General features: G+C 37.1%; 1 protein-coding gene across 2 annotated transcripts in view; it reads right to left on the minus strand.

Moving 5' to 3' along the window:
* POLR3B (RNA polymerase III subunit B) overlaps window positions 1–17,809 on the minus strand; it is a 101,125-nt gene that overhangs the window by 60,106 nt on the left and 23,210 nt on the right. For both annotated transcript variants that reach the window (XM_079774442.1, XM_079774443.1), the window contains exons 10-12: window positions 17,184–17,306; window positions 10,993–11,112; window positions 8,829–8,963 (exon numbers count right to left, since the gene is read on the minus strand). In XM_079774442.1, the coding sequence (XP_079630568.1) occupies window positions 8,829–8,963; window positions 10,993–11,112; window positions 17,184–17,306 (378 nt within the window). The remainder of the gene's footprint in view (window positions 1–8,828; window positions 8,964–10,992; window positions 11,113–17,183; window positions 17,307–17,809) is intronic.

Raw genomic sequence — 17,809 nt, forward strand, 5'->3', positions numbered from 1 at the left:
ATTGAAAAATGAGCAGAGGACCTGAATAGACACTTTTCCAAAGAGGACATACAGATGGCTAATAGACATGAAAAGATGCTCAATATCACTAATCATCAGAGAAATACAAATTAAATCCACAATGAGATATCACCTCACAACTGTCAGAGTGGCTATCATCAATAAATTAACAAAGTCCAGCCACGGTGATTCAGTGACTGAGTATTCACCTACGAACAAGGTCACAGTTTGATTACAGTTCAGGGCACATGTCTGGGTTGCAGGCTCAATCCCTAGTAGGGGGCATGGAGGAGGCAGCCGATCAATGATTCTCTTTCATCATTCATGTTTCTCTCTCTCCCTTTCTCTCTGAATCAATTTTTAAAAATGTATTAAAAAATAAAGTAAATAAATAAATCAACAAAGAATATTCAAGAGGATGTGTAGAAAAGAGAACCCTCATGCACTGTTGGTGGAAATGCAGTCTGAGCCAGCCACCATGGAAAATAGTATAGAGGTTCCTCAAAAAATTAAAAGTGGAACAGCCTCATGTCCCAATGATTCCACGTCTGGGTATATGTCCAAAAAAACCCAAAACACTAATTCAAAAGAATATATGTAGCCTATGTTCATTGCAGTGTTATTTATAACAGCCAAGCTATGGAAGCAACCCAAGTGTCCACTAGTAGGCAAGTGGATAAAAAAGCTGTAGTACATGTGTACAATGGAATATTACTCGATCACTCAAAGAACAAAATCTTAACAATTTGCAGCAGCATGGATGGACCTAGAGGGTATTATGCTAAGTGAAATAAGTCAATCAGAGAAAGATATGATTTTACCTACATGTGGAATCTAAAGAACAATATAAAAGAACAAACAAAACAAAAAATTGACTTCTATTGATAACTGAAGTTGCATGATGGATATATGTGAACAAATTTTATTTGCTAATTCTATTTTTAATATTAAATTTCAATATTTAATATTATTTTAATAGCTAATTCTATTTTTACATATATTTTAAATTTTGTACATGTTTAAAGATTTTTAATGAAAACTAATTCAGAAACTGACTTATTAATAAAGAGAGCAGACTGATGGTTACCAGAGGGAAGGAGGGGTTTGAGGGGTTGGATGAAATAGAAGGAATTGAGTTCCGATTGGTAGTTACAATACAGTCATGGGGATGTAAAGTACAGAATATGAAATATAGTCAATAATATTGTTATAACTATGTATGGTACCAGCTGGGTACTGGGAATATTAGGGTGAACACTTTGTAAAGTATATGATTATCAAACCACTGTGCTCCACACCTGAAACTAATACAAAATAATATTGAATGTAAACTATAATTTAAAAAATTAGATAAATTTTAATAAAAGAAAAGAACTGATTTGATAATCAGATTTGTTTAAACAACCCAATTTGTGGACTAGAAGGAGTGGCATAGAGTTAAGGAGGACATAGATAAAACAAAATTGACTTCTATTGATAACTGAAGTTGCATGATGGATATATGTAAATTTTATTTGTTAATTCTATTTTTAACATTTAATATTAAATTTCAACATTTAATATTATTTTAATAGCTAATTCTATTTTTACATATATTTTAAATTTTGTACATGTTTAAAGATTTTTAATGAAAACTAATTCTAAACTTTACATGGAAAGCCAAGAGCCTAAAATAGCCAAGACACTCCTGAAAAAGGTGAGGGCCTGATGACTGCATAGACAAATTGACCAATGGGTACAACCAAGAGTCCAGAAACAAATCCACACATATATTAAAACTTGTTATATGATAGAGGTGGCACTTCAGATCATTGAGGAAATAAAATGAAATAAAGACTATATAATAAATGGTACTTGAACTTGCAATTCATTTGAAAAACAAATGAAATTGGATGGCTTACTTCATTCCATACACAAAAATCCATTCCAGATTACTAAAGAACAAATACCAAAGGCATAGATTTAAAATATAAAAAGACAGTATTTAAAAATAAATAGGCTTGACAAAACTGACTATAATTAAAATTATAAACTTTTAGACATCAAAGATCCCACAAAGTTTTGTTGCTGTTTTAAAGAAAAAGAATCCAGACTGAGAAAAGATATCAGCAACACATATAACTGACCAAAGAAAAACAAAGTAGGAACTCAAATACACAAAAAAATCTTGAAATCAATAAGGAAAATGCAACAACTCAAATGGTATTTCAAAGAAGAAAAACAAGAATGGTCAATAACCACATGTAAAAGAGGCTCAACCTCATTAGTAATGAAGAAAATGCAAATTAAGATCACAAGGAGATGCCACTTTACACCCATTAGATAATCTAGACAAAAATTTAAAAGTTTGATACTAAGTCATAGGATGAAGATTATCAGCAACTCAGGTACAATGCAATGAACAAATATTTGGAAAACTAGTTTGACATTCTCCACTCAAGTTGAAGATTTAACTTGACTCCAATGACTAGGCAATCTTATTTGTGGAAATTCTTGCTTATGGATGCCAGAAAATGTTAATAAGAATGTCAATATTTTTAAAAAGGAAAATATACACTAATTATTTACATACAGAGGAATTCTGAAATTCAGTGAAATCTTGAAAGCTTAAGGTTTTCTAAATTCCATACTACGTTCTTGAATGTTTATTACCCATTGGTAGTTTTTTTGACTCATAATGAAAAATTCAAAGCCAATGAATCTTCTTTAGTCATTACTGAAGAAAGAATTTCCCAAGTAGAATGTGACATTATGCTTTTCCCCCTTAAGTTAGACACAGCTTCCACTTTTCTATTAGAACCGACTTTGCAGATAGGAAAGCCAAGATTCTGGACTTGAATTTATCCTGTCAGAACAGTTCTAAAAAGAAAATTTCCTCCTCTAAAGAGCTTAATCCTTTCTTCCACTCAGATCCAGCACTTTCACTCCTGGAAAGAAAGCCTATGAGAATGGAAGCAGGTGCAGAGGGCTGAAGGGAGGAAGAAACCCATTTCAGCAACTTCCTGTGGAAACTTGCAAAAAGAACTTGAATAAGCATTCTGAACAGAAGCAAATGGCCTTAACCTACAACACAACAGCTCAGCTCTATTTTAATTAGTCTCTTACACTTAGACTTTTGTGTCTCAAATTATGACAAGGATTTTTTAAATCCCAGCTGAATGTGTTGTAGCCCCCTGATTCAAACACAAGGAAATGCTCCTGGTACTAAACAGGTAAAAAGTAAGAGCACACTCATCAGAACTACTGCCTAATTAATATATGTCTCCACCCCTGAATTTTCTTTCAATTTAAGAGAAATATTCTCCAGTTCACAGTGTAGTGAGTTCTCCAGTTCACAAGGCCAAATCACACAATAAGCCACATTATTTAGGTCAAGAGTGAAATGATTAAAAGGGATGGAATGCTGGTGATAATATTCAATACCTTTCGTTGCTAGTATGAGGCCTTTCAGTTTGCTTAAGACAGGAGTACTAAAGAGCACATTATATTTAAGGAAAAAATGCTGACAGCTCATCAATTGATTTTCAATGAAAATCCTAAAAAAATTAATAAAGAAGTTAAGCTGCTGAAACACAGTTTCACCAATTAGCTTAATGTCAGAGAATTCTAATTAGGTGTCTTGAGAATGCTATTTAGTGTTTAAGCTTTCAGAGTGCCAAATTCTCCTTTTCACACAAACTGGTTGCAAAATTAAAGACATTAGGCAGCCTTAATTACATTATCAGAACAGCTGGGATTAGGCAATCTCTGAAGTCAAGACGGCATTCTTTTGTCACAGGGTGGAAATCCCTGGCTTTCCAGGGTGCCGGATTTTGGTGCCGTTCCATATCTCACCCATACAAAGCAAGCTGCATTAGAAACAAAAAAATTGCAGACAAAGAATAGAGTAATGCTCAGCAAATAATGAACACATTACGGAAAAAGAAAAGGTAGGTGAAAAGATTAAGCCTGAACTGGGTAGGTTTTGCTAACACCTCTACTGGCAGCTGGCCTGCCAGCCCTCAGGTGGCAGCAAGACTGAAGGAAAGCTCTGTGGACCCGTTTGGCCGGTGGATACAGCTCTGTTATCTAAAGCTAAAGCACATTTATCCTCCCTCATCCCATGGGGTGGGAAATTAGCAGCTATTGTTTTTACACATTTTAGCCAACACAATGCCTTCTATGTCTTTACATTGTTTAGAAAGTGATGTTTTCTTGCACATGGGAACCCCTCATTTTAATTTTAATTTTTTAAGCAACAGGACAGTTTCTCCTCTACCCTCTCCTGACTCCATTCCTTATTCCTCTAAACAACCAATTTTTTTTTAAATGAACTCATTTAACTACATGATTTTTTTCCAATTAAAAAACTGTAAAAATTGGGACTGATGGTGGTGGGGATACCCATACCCCCGGACAGTCGTCACCTGAAGGTGGCCAAAACCCACGTGCTAGCATCAGCTATTAACCAAATAGAACCTCCCAAGTATTCAGACATTAATTTTTCCCCCAAACCTAAAATTGCTATAATTTTAGTTTTAAAAATTTTAGTTGTGGTAGTATCTGCTGGTTACCCTCCCAATTACCATCATCTGCCTTGCAGAATACTGCCATAGCCTCCTAACTGTTCCACTCCTGGCCTGTTCATCTCTGAATCAGATCTCTCTAAACTGAAAATCAGGTTGCATCATTTCCCTGATTAAAACTCTCCAATGGTTTCCCACTCCATGTAAAATTAAACCCACCCCCTTCCATGACCTACAAGCTAGTTCTCCAATGTCATCTCTCACCACCTCCACACCCCATGCACTCCAGCCACAGTGATCCTCTCCCACTTTCTCCAGCACCAGAACTACCTGGGGATGGATACCCCTGCTTGGGTCTCTTGCTGGAATGCAGTTCCCAGGGTTGTGTGAGACTGGCTTCACCTCATTCAAGTCTTAGCTGGCATAGCTGAGGGTTCAGCTTAAAAATATAACTTTTTCAGAGATCTTTCCTGACCATCCTAACACCCTTTCCCCCACAACACCCACCCAACTCTAGCATTAGCAGTTTTTAGTCTTCTTTAAATATTTATAACTATCTAAAATTACCACATTTATTTACAGTTTACTTGTTCATTGTCTCTTCTACCAAAATGCATACTCTTGAGAGCAGGTGCCTCATAAAGTCTCAGGAACCAATGTATCTCAGTGTAGAGTACTTTATCTGGAGATAGAGAGATGAATATAAATGGCTCCTGCCCTCAATAAGCTTACAGTCTATAGATGGAAAGAGCGTGCAGGTAAAGAATTATATAGTAATTCAGCATGCAAATAAAGACCTGAACAAAGTGCTGTGGGCATTTGGAAAACAGAGCAATTAACTACTCCTGGGGTTCACAGATGGCTTCAGGGAGGATGACTTAAAGAATGATGAATGGATAGGAGCTCCTCATTAGGGGGAGGGGGGGAAGGGAGATAAGGGAGGAGAGACTTGGGCAGAAGGCATAACTCAAAGGCACTGAATGATCAAAGAGCATCATGGTGTGTTTAAGGAGATGTAAGTGCTCACCTTGGCACAAAATCAGGCGTACAAAAAAGGTGTACAGGGGCAAGATCATCAAGGACCCCATTAGCCCTGCTAGAGTCTAAACTTAGTTCTACAGAGCAGACAGAACAAAGTTTATGAATTCCACACAGGGTTTTCAGGGAAAGGGCGAATAGGCAGAGAAACAAGCTCTTACATCCCACTTCAACCAGAGAAGCTCAACTTTTATCTATTTTAATGTTGGGATTCCAAGTAAGAGTACATGCTTTAAAAACCTTGAAATCCACATCTGAAGCTCAAGCCTGCTGAGGGATGCTCCTGGGAGAAGGACCTGTGCTTCACCTAATCTCACAATAAATGCACAGGAATGTGTAGGGGTTGCTTTCTTTCCACTAGGTCCATGGTCGGCAAACTGCGGCTCGCGAGCCACATGCAGCTCTTTGGCCCCTTGAGTGTGGCTCTTCCACAAAATACCACAGTCCGGGCGAGTCTATTTTGAAGAAGTGGTATTAGAAGAAGTTTAAGTTTAAAAAATTTGGCTCTCAAAAGAAATTTCAATCGTTGTACTGTTGATATTTGGCTCTGTTGACTAATGAGTTTGCCGACTACTGCACTAGGTGAACAGGCAGGCACCAGGCCCAAGCCTCCAGGACAGACAGATAGGAAGAGCAGCTAAGAATCAGAGAAGGTACACAGAGAAGTCAAATGTACTAGTTCTATATTAACTCTTAAGATGAGCTAGGACATGTGAATACTTGTTTTATGAGTTTTAATACACAAACACACATACACATTGTATATAATCTTGTATTCGTGAAATTTTTCAAAACTAAAAAGTACATACACAAAAGCAGGCATATGTCAATTTCTATAGCAACACATGCATTTCACTGATTAAATCTCCCCTTAAGTAAGAAGGATTGGCAGTAATGGCCAAGCAACATTCACAGATATACTGCTTTGAATATCTGTTTCCTATTAATGAGGACAAATTATTTTAGCATATGATTTCTTCTAAAATTGCAAAGCCTGACTCCAAACTTGCCTCTGACAAAGGACTAAAAAATGAGTTCCATAAAAGTTAACATAAATTCACACATAGGCCTGAATGTCCGCAAGCCAAGAGTTTCTAATAGTACAACTTTAAAGTGATAGTTAATAAAGGTATTTGTATATACATAAGATGTCTTTGAAAGGATAGAGTAAAGAAAGGGAAAAGGGACTGTCACTGGAGAGGGAAACTAGGGAACTGGGTCATGGGTCAGGTGGGAAGGGAGGTCAGAAGTAGAAGATTCATTTTCACTGTAAACTTTCTTATAATTGTCTGCAACCCATTTAATGGTAATATGTTATTTTAAATAGCATTTTTACTGTATACTGTGATTTTTATTTTAATATCTGCTATTTGTTAATGCTTAATTTATTGTTCTATTTTTTAAATCATAACATTGTTTATTTAAAAACTAAAAATACTTGTTTGAATTGGTAAGACAAATAACCATGAGAATAGCAAAAAGAGCATCTTACATCCCAACTGCGATTAAAAGAACTAAATAAAATGTTTCAGCTGTTTGATGCAAGGAGACAGAACTCAGAGGTTTACAGCCAAGTTAACTGCCTTAAAACAAACAATAAGCAGAACACTCTTCAGAGGAATAAGACAGAATTTAGACACTCTACAACTCATCATCCATAATGTTCACTAGGATACAATGCAAGACTATTAGACTATGAAGAAACAAAAAATATGACCCATACTCAAGGGAAAAGCTAATCAAGAGACTGATCATAAGATGATGGCGACGTTGGAATTAGCAGACTAGGATTCTGAAGTAGCTTTAAAATTCAAGGATATAAATGAAAATATGATTGCAATGAATGAACAAAGAGGTCTCAGTAGAAAAACAGAAGCTATAAAAATACCCAAATGAAAATTTTAGTAGTGAAAAGTAATAATTATCTAAACTGGACAATTATTTAACAGGATATTAGAGACGGCATAAGAAATAAGTAAACCTGAAAGTACATCAATAGAAATTATCCAATCTGAAGAACAAAATTGAAAAGAAAATTAGCAGAGCCTCAATATCCAAGTGTCTAATAATATAATTTGAGTCAGAAGAAGAGAAACTAGTAAAAAAAAAAAGATAGCTAAAGAAATGAACCCTAAAAATTTCTCAAATTTGCTGAAAGACATAAATTTACAGATTTAAGAACTTAGCGAACCCTACACAGTACATCCACATGAAGGCAATTCTTTAAAACCAAAGACAAATAGAAAATATCAAAAGTAGCCAAGTCTATATTCTGGGATATTCTAGCTCTTTGATTTAAAGGCAATTTCTGATTTAAGTGCTGAAACATGAAGGTGTTTTTATTTGTTTTGTTTTTTTAAAAATATGTTTTCATTGATTTCAGAGAGAGGTAGGGAGAGGGAGAGAGAAATAAAACATCAATGATAAGAGAGAATCATCAATCAGCTGTGTCCTGCACACACTATCGGGGATAGAGCCCGAAACCTAGGCATGTGCCCTGCCCGGGCATGAAACCGTGACCTCCTGGTTCATAGGTCAATGCTCAACCACTGAGCCACACAAGCTAGGCTGAAACATTAAGTTTTGAAGATTTTTAGATACTTACTATCCAGTTGAAAGGGGTACATGCTCTCAGAATAAGATATAATTTATCAGCTAAAACTTAAAATGAGATTAGAGACATTCTCACTAACCCACTTCTACTATGCCACCAAAAGTTAGGAGATTGTTTACTTGTTTATTGTCCACCTCTCTCAATAACTAAGGACTACGAAAAAAGGAAACTTTGTCTTATTCCTTCTGTATTCCCAATTCCTAGGACTATGCCTGGTATATGGAAGCTGATCAATAATAAATATTACTGCTCTGGCTGGTGTGGCTCTGCAGGTTCGATCCCTGGTAGGGGCGTGTGCAGAGGGCAACTGATCGATTCTCTCTCTCTCTGCTCCCCTTTCCCCTCTCTAAAGTCAGTGAGCAGGTCCTCAAGTGAAGATTTAAATAAATAAATAAATAAATAAATAAATAAATATTACTTAAAGTTATACTTCATTTCCTACATTACATAGAATGAGGGTAAACATCTCAACAAAAGATATAAATAATATACTAGTAACATATTTAAAGAAGATAGTTTTCATAAAGAAATGCATGAGATAGAAAGTCATATGTGAAATGTTTATATATGAACGTATATTCCATTCAACTATCTTTCTCCTATTTAAAATTAATACAAAATTAATTTTTATTAAAGAAAATAAGATTTCTGATATAAAGTAATTAAATTACCTGTCCTGCCAACTCCAATCGCTTGTTACCATAATAGTCTCTGTCATCAACTTTATTATCTCCTTGGGCCAGAATTACTCTTCTTACCATCACTGCAGTATAGATACATTTGGCTCGGAAATTGAATTCTTTCACCTGTAATCAGAAATTAGAGAAAAATTTTGAGACAATCCTCTCTAATAAAATGGTAATATGCAAATTAACCATCACTCTGCTACATAAGCCACGCCCACCAGCGAATCAGGGCAAGTATGCAAATTAACCCCATCCAAGATGGCTACAGCCACAGAGAGCAAGGTTTCCTAGGTAACAGAGGAAGCCAAGCTTTCCATAGCCGTTGCAGGCCTAAGCCTCCACTCAAGCTACAAAGTTTCAATTATAGAAGGTAAACAAATTCAAACAAATGGTGGCAGAATGGAGTTTGAAAGAGCAGGCCAGAGTTGCCGGCAGCAACAGGTGAAGCAAAGCTTTCCGCACACCCTGGCCGGGCTCACCCGCTTAAGTCTACAAAGTTTCAATTGTAGAAGGTGAATTAACTGCCACAGAAATGGCTGCCGCCCCGGAGGGAGCAGCAGGCTTGGCTCCGCTCCAGGCTACAAAGTTTCAATTATAGAAGGAAAATAAATTCCAGATACCAGGGCCTCTGCTTGGGTCGCCAGGGGGCATGGCCAGCCTGCAAACCACCACAGGCCCCTCGCTCAGGCCGCCACACGCCCCAAGGGAACCCCACCCTGATCCGGGACACCCTCAGGGCAAACCAGCTGGCCCCCACCCGTGCACCAGGCCTCTATCCTATCTAATAAAAGAGTAATATGCAGATTGATCATCACTGTAACACACAATATAGCTGCCCTCATGTGGTCAAAGATCCTGCCCCCATGTGGACACAAGATGGCCACTACAAGATGGCCAGCAGGAGAGGGCAGTTGGGAGGCACCCGGCCTGCAAGGGAGGGCAGTTGAGAGGGACCAGGCTTGCAAGGGAGGGCAGTTGGAGGTGATCAACCCTGCAGGAGAGGGCAGTTAGGGGTGACCAGGCTGGCAGAGGAGGGAAGTTGGGGGCAAACAGGCTGGCAAGGGAGCAGTTAAGCATCAACCAGGCTGGCAGCAGAGTGGTTAGGGGGTGATCAGGCTGGCAGGCAGAAGCAGTTAGGGGCAATCAGAAAGGCAGGCAGGCAAGCAGTTGGGAGCCAGCAGTCCTGGATTGTGAGAGGGATGTCCGACTGCCCGTTTAGACCCGTCGGACATCCCTCCAGGAGTCCCAGATTGGAGAGGGTACAGGCTGGGCTGAGGGACAACCCCCCGCCGTGCACGAATTTCATGCACCGGGCTTCTAGTGTATATTATAATTTAAGATGCCTCAAGAAAAGAACCAATGCTATAATACTTAAATAAGAAAAAAACCAATTGTTATGATTCTTGCTATTCAAAGAAATTCAACTAGTCTATAAACTTCCTGAGCTGAGATGATGACTTTTCATGTTTGTACTCAGTACCTATTGTAGCTTTTCTTCAAAGATGACCACTATCAACTCCTTCCCTTTCTATAATGTTTCATGTCACTCTTTCATTAGGGGTAGAATCCATCATCTCCTTGTGTTGGCCTGTAAACTAGCAGTTTCTACCTCCTCTTAGAGCCCTGAAGTACCACATGAGAAGTCCAGGACACTCTGTTGGGGAAAAGGGGACTACTTGGAAAAGCTCTGAGGAGACAGAAATATGAGGGAAGACATTTTAGATGTCCAGCCCAATTGTTTTCAAATAACTCCAGCCTCAGCTGCTATCTGTCTGCAACTTTATGAGACCCACGATGAGAAAGCCCTTCTCCCACTGTTGAGCCCAGTCAAACCTCCATAGAACTATGAGAGATAGCAATAAGCAGTTATGTTGAGCCATTAAGTTTGGGAAATGTTTGTTATGCAACAATAGATAACAGGAATAGTACTAAAACATCATCTGGCACTCAATTATCTATTGGATTAATGAATCCACCACCAATGTTCTATTCAATCTTCTCTAGTACAAACCCTGAAATCCTTATGAATAAATCTGGCTCAATCAGTAAGTTAAATCATAATTGGTTAAGTAATTGTACTGGTTTGTCTGAAAAGACAAAAATCTTAGGAAACTAGGTAAAGCCTTTTTCTACATGCAAAGGTACTCACTGGTACATGAGTCAGGATGGTAGAAGCCAGGAGTTCTCTTGCTTCTTCTATTTTGGTCTTCTTTGGTCCACCTCCCCACATCCTTTGCCTTCTTACTTTGTTCCCTATATATTTTAATGCCTATAAAAAAAAACACAGAATATAGTATAATAATGTTTAATGTATCATCGAAGACAATTTATGAAGCACCTACCCATATGTAACACTATAAGCAAAAAGACAAGGGTCCTGGTTATAGAAAAAGTGCCCGGCTGGCGTGGCTCAGTGGTTGAGCATCGACTTATGAACCAGGAGGTCACGGTTTGATTCCCGGTCAGGGTCAGGGCACATGCCTGGGTTGAGGGCTCAATCCCTAGTGGGGGGTGTGCAGGAGGCAGCCGATCAATGATTCTCTCTCATCACTGATGTTTTTCTCTCTCTCTCTCCCTCTCCCTTCCTCTCTGAAATCAATAAAAATGTATTTTTAAAAAAGAAAAAAAGAAAAAGCTGTGCTGGGCCTAGTCAAAAATCAACATTTGTCACAAATCAATAGCAAAACAGTATTATACAGTATCTAATACACTGATTCCCTTTCCATTTTATAATTTGTTTTCATACTATAAAACTAATAATCATTGTAGAAAATAGAGATGAATATATATATTCATCTCTATTTTCTAAATTTTCTACAATGATTATGTATCAGTTTTATAGTATGAAAACAACTATATATATGAGTCAGGATGGTAGAAGCCAGGAGTTCTCTTGCTTCTTCTATTTTGGTCTTTTTTGGTCCACCTCCACCTGTTGAGCCCAGTCAAACCTCCATAGAACTATGAGAGATAGCAATATATATAGTAGCCATAAATCTTCAACCTAGAGAAAACCAGTTTACAGGTAATATTTTGAGATAGTGCTTTTTCTCCCCTCAGAAATGAATCACATCATGTAAAACCTCTAACCTGAAAGCTACAAAACATTGCTAAGAGAAAACAAAACCTAAGTAAACTGATGGTTAGGCCATTTTCATAGACTGGAACATTTAATACTGTTAAGATGGCTTACTGTTAAAATTCTCTCCCAAATGACCAAGAGATGCATCATAATTGCTAATTTTATTCCTGGCAGGTTTTGTAAAAACCAAAATTAATTGATTCCAAAATTTACATGAAAATGCAGAAAACCTGGAATAGCTGAAACTATCTTGAAAAAGAAAAGTTGGAGGATTTATATTACCTGATTTCAACTATAGAGTTATAATGAAAGACAGTGTGATACTAGGATAAGGATAGACAAACAGATCAATGGCAGAGAATAACAAGTCCAGAAATAAAGCTATGCTTTTATGGTGAATTCATTTTTTATAAAAGTGCCAAAGCAATCCAATGGAGAAGGGAAAGTCTTTTCAACAAATGATGCTGAAACAACTAAATATCTTTGGGTGGTGGATACTCAGATCATGTAACATAGAAATCCACACCTAAAACCTATATGATCATATTAACCTATGTTACCCCAATAAATTTAATAATAAAAAGAGAAACAACTAAAAACTAAATATCCCTAAAGTGAAAAATTAACCTAACCCCTGCCTCACACCAAATAGAAAAATTAGTTTAAGATGAATTTAATACTGAAACATAAAAACTAAAGATATAAAGCTTCTGGAGAAAAACACCCTGGGGGTGAGCAAACATTTCTTTAAACATGACATAAAAATCAATAACCATAAAATACAAGTGAACAAAAAAAACCTCTTGATAATTAGATTTTATCAAAATTAAAGACTGCTCATCAAAAGACAGTTAAAATAATAAATAGGGAAACAATGGACTGGGAGAAAATATTTGCAACACATAAAACTGACAAGGATTTATATCCAGGATATTTTTTTAAAGGACTCAAATTCAATATAAAAGAACAACTCAGTAAGGAAAATGAGCAAAAGATTTGGACAGACACTTCACAAAGTAAATAACACATGAAAAATGTTCAATGTCATTAGTCATCTGGGAAACACATATTAAAATCAAATGAGATACCACCAAAATGGCTAAAATTAAAAAGACTGACAACACCAAATGTTGATGATGATGTGAAGCAATCAGAACTCTCGTACACTGCTGGTGGGACTGCAAAATGGTACAGTCACTTTGGAAAAAGATTTGGTAGTTCCAATTTTATAAAAGTTATATACACAACTTCTTTGATTCAGCAATGCTATTCCTAGGTATTTATCCAAGAAAAATACTAACCTGTCCAGGCAAATACTTGCACAGGAATGCTTATAGCAGCGTTATTCATAATAGCCAAAGAGTGAAACAAACCAAATGTCCGTTAACAGGAGAAGACAAACTGTGGTATATTCATACAATGGAATACTACTCAGCAATAAAAAGACATAAACCACATGAATAAATTACATAAAAAGGAACAACTTAGATGAATATCAAACAGTATGCTCAGCCAAAAGAAGCTGGACACAAAAGAAGTATATATTGCATAATTCCATATATGTAAAGTTCTAGAATAGGCAAAACTAACCTCTGGTGAAAAAAATTAAAACAGTGGGGGGGGGGGGGGCGGGGGAGAAAACTGACTAGGAATGGGCATGAGGGAACTTTCTGAGGTAATGGCAATATTTTATATCTTACAAAAATTATATGATTAGAACTGGTACATTTTAGTATATATGAAGTTTTCTTAAAAATGAAATATTAAAAGCTAATCAAGTAATGAGAGAGGAGCGTAAGTGGAGATTTAGATGAAACAAGAATGGCAAAATGTTTATAATTATTGAAGCTGGATGACAGGTACATGAGGGCTCATAATACTATTCTGTATATTCTGTATATGTTAAAATGTTTTAATAAAAAGCTTTTAAAGAAGAGGATCACATGGTTCTTACTACTTTGTAACAACAATGAATGCATTTTTCTTTTTTACACTGGCTTTCAGTTAGTAAGAAGAAAAAGTTGGGAATCCTGATTCTTTATCCTAAAAGTCCTATCCCCAATTACCTGCCTGAGAAATTTCTTTTCCATGCTTCAAAACCTAGATGAGGTATCACTTCCTCTTTGAAGCCTTTCGTAACCCCACTCCTTTTTCTCTATTTTAATTTCTTACATATGAAAAATTAAATATTTTCATTAGCATTCAGATAACACTATATTTTAACTGTCTGTTTACATGTATGTCTCTCACCTACTAAATGTGGTGTCATCTTTTTCTTTGATTCCTAATGACAAGTACAGTGCCTGGAACTCCTCTGTGGTAAGATTTGGGCATCAAACCAAGGATCTTCCCTATTAAAAGGCCATTAGAACATAAGATAAACTAAGACCCTGTAAATACTTGTGGCAATAACCTAGCAGTAAGTAGTAACTAAGTAACTGATTAACTCAGCAGTGAGGGCGGGTGGGAGGTGAGGGTGGTCCAGGAACAGATAGGCAGTTGGGTTTTCCCTAAACTGAAATGTCTTCATTAAATTTTGCTCTTCTAGTTCCCTTGGGGAAAAGGCTAAAGACTCTTCACTTTTTGAGGAAGAAACAAAGAACACCGGGGCACCTGGTACTACTTCTAATGTAGCAGAAAGTCACCTTTTCTCTAGAATATCCAATAACGTTACCAGGGTTTCATAGTGTGAAGGTAAGAGCCCGGTCTGTTTACAAATAGGCCAAGATGCATCAAATCTTCCCCAAAAGGGAATAAATCATTTCTTCTCTATATACCAGATCCCTTGGCAAGAATGATGTAAAATGTACATAACCAATATAGAGCAAAAAGGCTTTGTGAGCAGAAGAAAAAGGAGGCGAGACTAAAAGGGAGGAATTAAAAACAAAACACTGGTTTTAAGCAATCCACTAAAATGCCATGTCGTCAAAAATTCTATTACATAAATAAAGTGTACTTGCTAGATTTTCATTTAGAATAACGTAAGATATTCATGTTGCCCTAACTCCTAATATATGTTTGACTTAAGCATTTTGGATTACTTGCATCTCTACAACGTTTTTTAAAAAAATATATTTTATTGATTTTTTTAGAGAGGGAGAGAGAGTTAGAAACATTGATGAGAGAGAAACATCAATCAGCTGCCTCCTGCACACCCCCCACTGGGGATGTGCCCGCAACCAAGGTACATGCCCTTGACCGGAATCAAACCTGGGATCCTTGAGTCCACAGGCCAACGCTCTATCCACTGAGCCAAACCAGTCAGGGCTCTACAACCTTTTATTAGTGGCAAATAATTAAGCTATGTCTTAATCCAGCATAGAGTACAAGCCATCTCAAATTTAAACTTCCTGCTTGTTTTTCTCATGTTAGAAACATTTGTGTTTTTTGTTAACTAACTATATATTCCTTTCATCTTTTTATTCCTTTTTATTGAATTTATTGGGGAGAAATTGGTTAATAAAATTACATAGGTTTCAGGTATACAAGTCTATAATACACCATCTGTAACTTCCCTGATTCAGTTAAGAAGAACATAAGATAAACTAAGACCCTGTAAATACTTGTGGCAATAACCTAGCAGTAAGTAGTAACTAAGTAACTGATTAACTCAGCAGTGAGGGCGGGTGAGGGGTGAGGGTGGTCCAGGAACAGATAGGCAGTTGGGTTTTCCCTAAACTGAACTGTCTTCATTAAATTTTGCTCTTCCAGTTCCAAATTTTCTGTCAATACCTATTTAAGAGAAATAGATGAGTAATTTTCAAACGCATTGTTAGCCCCTGCTCAAAACAGCTTTATGATGCTCGGGTTATGTGACCACCAATGATGATGTGTGTAATAAAATGAATAATAGATCTCATTGAATCCACTGGGGTATCATTAAGGCAAATTGTTCTTCCTGAGCATTACACAGCTTTAAAGGATAGAGTGTATCTCCTCACACTGAACCTGTCCCTGCGTATTTCTTAACATTTTCCTCTTCATGTTCTAGGAACCCTTGGATAATATAATTTCAGTTTGCTACAAAGACTCATGTTCACTAAATACTTCATTTTCAGTAAAGACCCAAAATAGAATCTCCTAAGTCCCAACCTCTTTTCCTGCCCAATAACTAGAGTCAACTATTAGTTAACTGCAGAAAACGAGGAAGGTGGTGATGAGAACAATCCCTACTGATTTGTGCTTTGAAATTACATGTACTTACATATGGCAGTAACCTCCAGAATGTTAGACTCAGTCTTTGAAAATATCAAGGTGAGTTTGATTTTTCAGAGCACACACTAACCGATATAAGTGGGAAAATGCTATCTCTACAAGCATCCTAGGTGACAAGAAAAAAGCAGCCTAGAATCTATCCCTTGATATAAGTAACCCACACAATAGACAACTTACCTATGGATCAATAAAAAACTGGGGTATCATTAGGGCAAATTGCTCTTCCAGGGCATTACACAGCTCTAAAAGACAGAGTGTATCTCCTCAAACTGCACCAGTTCCTGAGTATTAACTCACTTTGTGTTAACTCACTGATATGTGCCTCTACAGTAGGGAATTCCCACCTTGCTGGATGGCTCCCAGGGATGTCACCATTGATTTCCACTTAGCAAAGCACTTTACAAATGTTGGACTAAGAATTCTAAGTATGGCTGTTATATATATATATCTATATATATCCCTATCTTCATCTTTGTGTCTTGTCCTAAAATCCCCAGGTTCCAACTAGGAGTGCCTCAGCAGGTCAGTGAAGGCTTTGTAGTGGTAAAGGGGTCTCTAATCTGGTCTTGTCCTGCTGATAACACTGGGAATTCAGGAAAAGGGATAGAAATCACATTACAAGTAGATGTGAAAAGCAATTAGAAGTAGGGAGTACAAATGGATAAGAAAGAGAAATGCAAAAAAAAAAAAAAAAAAAAAAAAAAAAAGCCTTCTATACTAGAGTTGCTGTAGTTTTATAAAAGATACAACTCAGGCAAATAGGGAAAAAAGAGAGTACTTCCTATCACATCAGAACAAACGCCTCCTGGCCACATATCACCCCTTCTAAGTTAGGCACCATAGGCTGATGATTTGTCTAGGCCCACCTCTTCCTCCAATCCCTAAATACATGAGTCAGAGATGCTTCTCTACTACTCCTTCCATCTCCCCAACACCCCTCCCAAAGCTACGCCCCCAAAGTCACTGCATCTCATGCTTTATCAATGAGCCGCATTAAATCTCCAATTCCCTTTCATAGTAAAGGACAACATGAAAAGACACACCTGCATCTGTGTGAAAATCTGAGCTTTCTGGCATTCTTCCAAACTGGGCCCAAATGCAGCCATCACGTGCTCCTCTGTTCCAATCATCTGCACAATTTCTTGGTCACTCTCAACACCCATGGCCTAGGAAGGAAAGAAAGGAGAGAAAGAGTGTTGGCTTTGTGTTAACTCACTGACATTTGCTTATGCTAATTTGGCATTGTTTGTGGGTATTACTTCTAAGCAAAAGCGAGCTATTTCCTCAGAAATGGTGCCATCTGGCATTGGCAGCCAAAGCCCAAGCTGCAGAAGAACCTGAAACAGAAATTTTGATTAGGAAGAGGAAAACAAACATTCTCAAGCACTTTTTGCATGTGTACTATCTTCTAAAATTTATAAATATTCTATGAGTTTCATCATGAAAAAAGGAGGCGAAGAGATACTGTGGAGACACTGGTCACAATTACAAAGGCAAACTGAAAAAAAAGAAAAATTAAAAACAAACAAAATACAGCCAAAGAGCAAATCAGAAAATGTGCAATGCTGAAAATAAACAGAACCCCAATTAGCTTTGTCAAAAGAATGATATTTCTGAAAAGTGTCAAAATTCACATTCAGGCTAAAAGCATTTTTCCTAAGGGATGTTT

This window comes from Cnephaeus nilssonii, assembly GCF_951640355.1.
Source record: "Cnephaeus nilssonii genome assembly, chromosome: 6".
Taxonomy (NCBI): Eukaryota; Metazoa; Chordata; class Mammalia; order Chiroptera; family Vespertilionidae; genus Cnephaeus; species Cnephaeus nilssonii.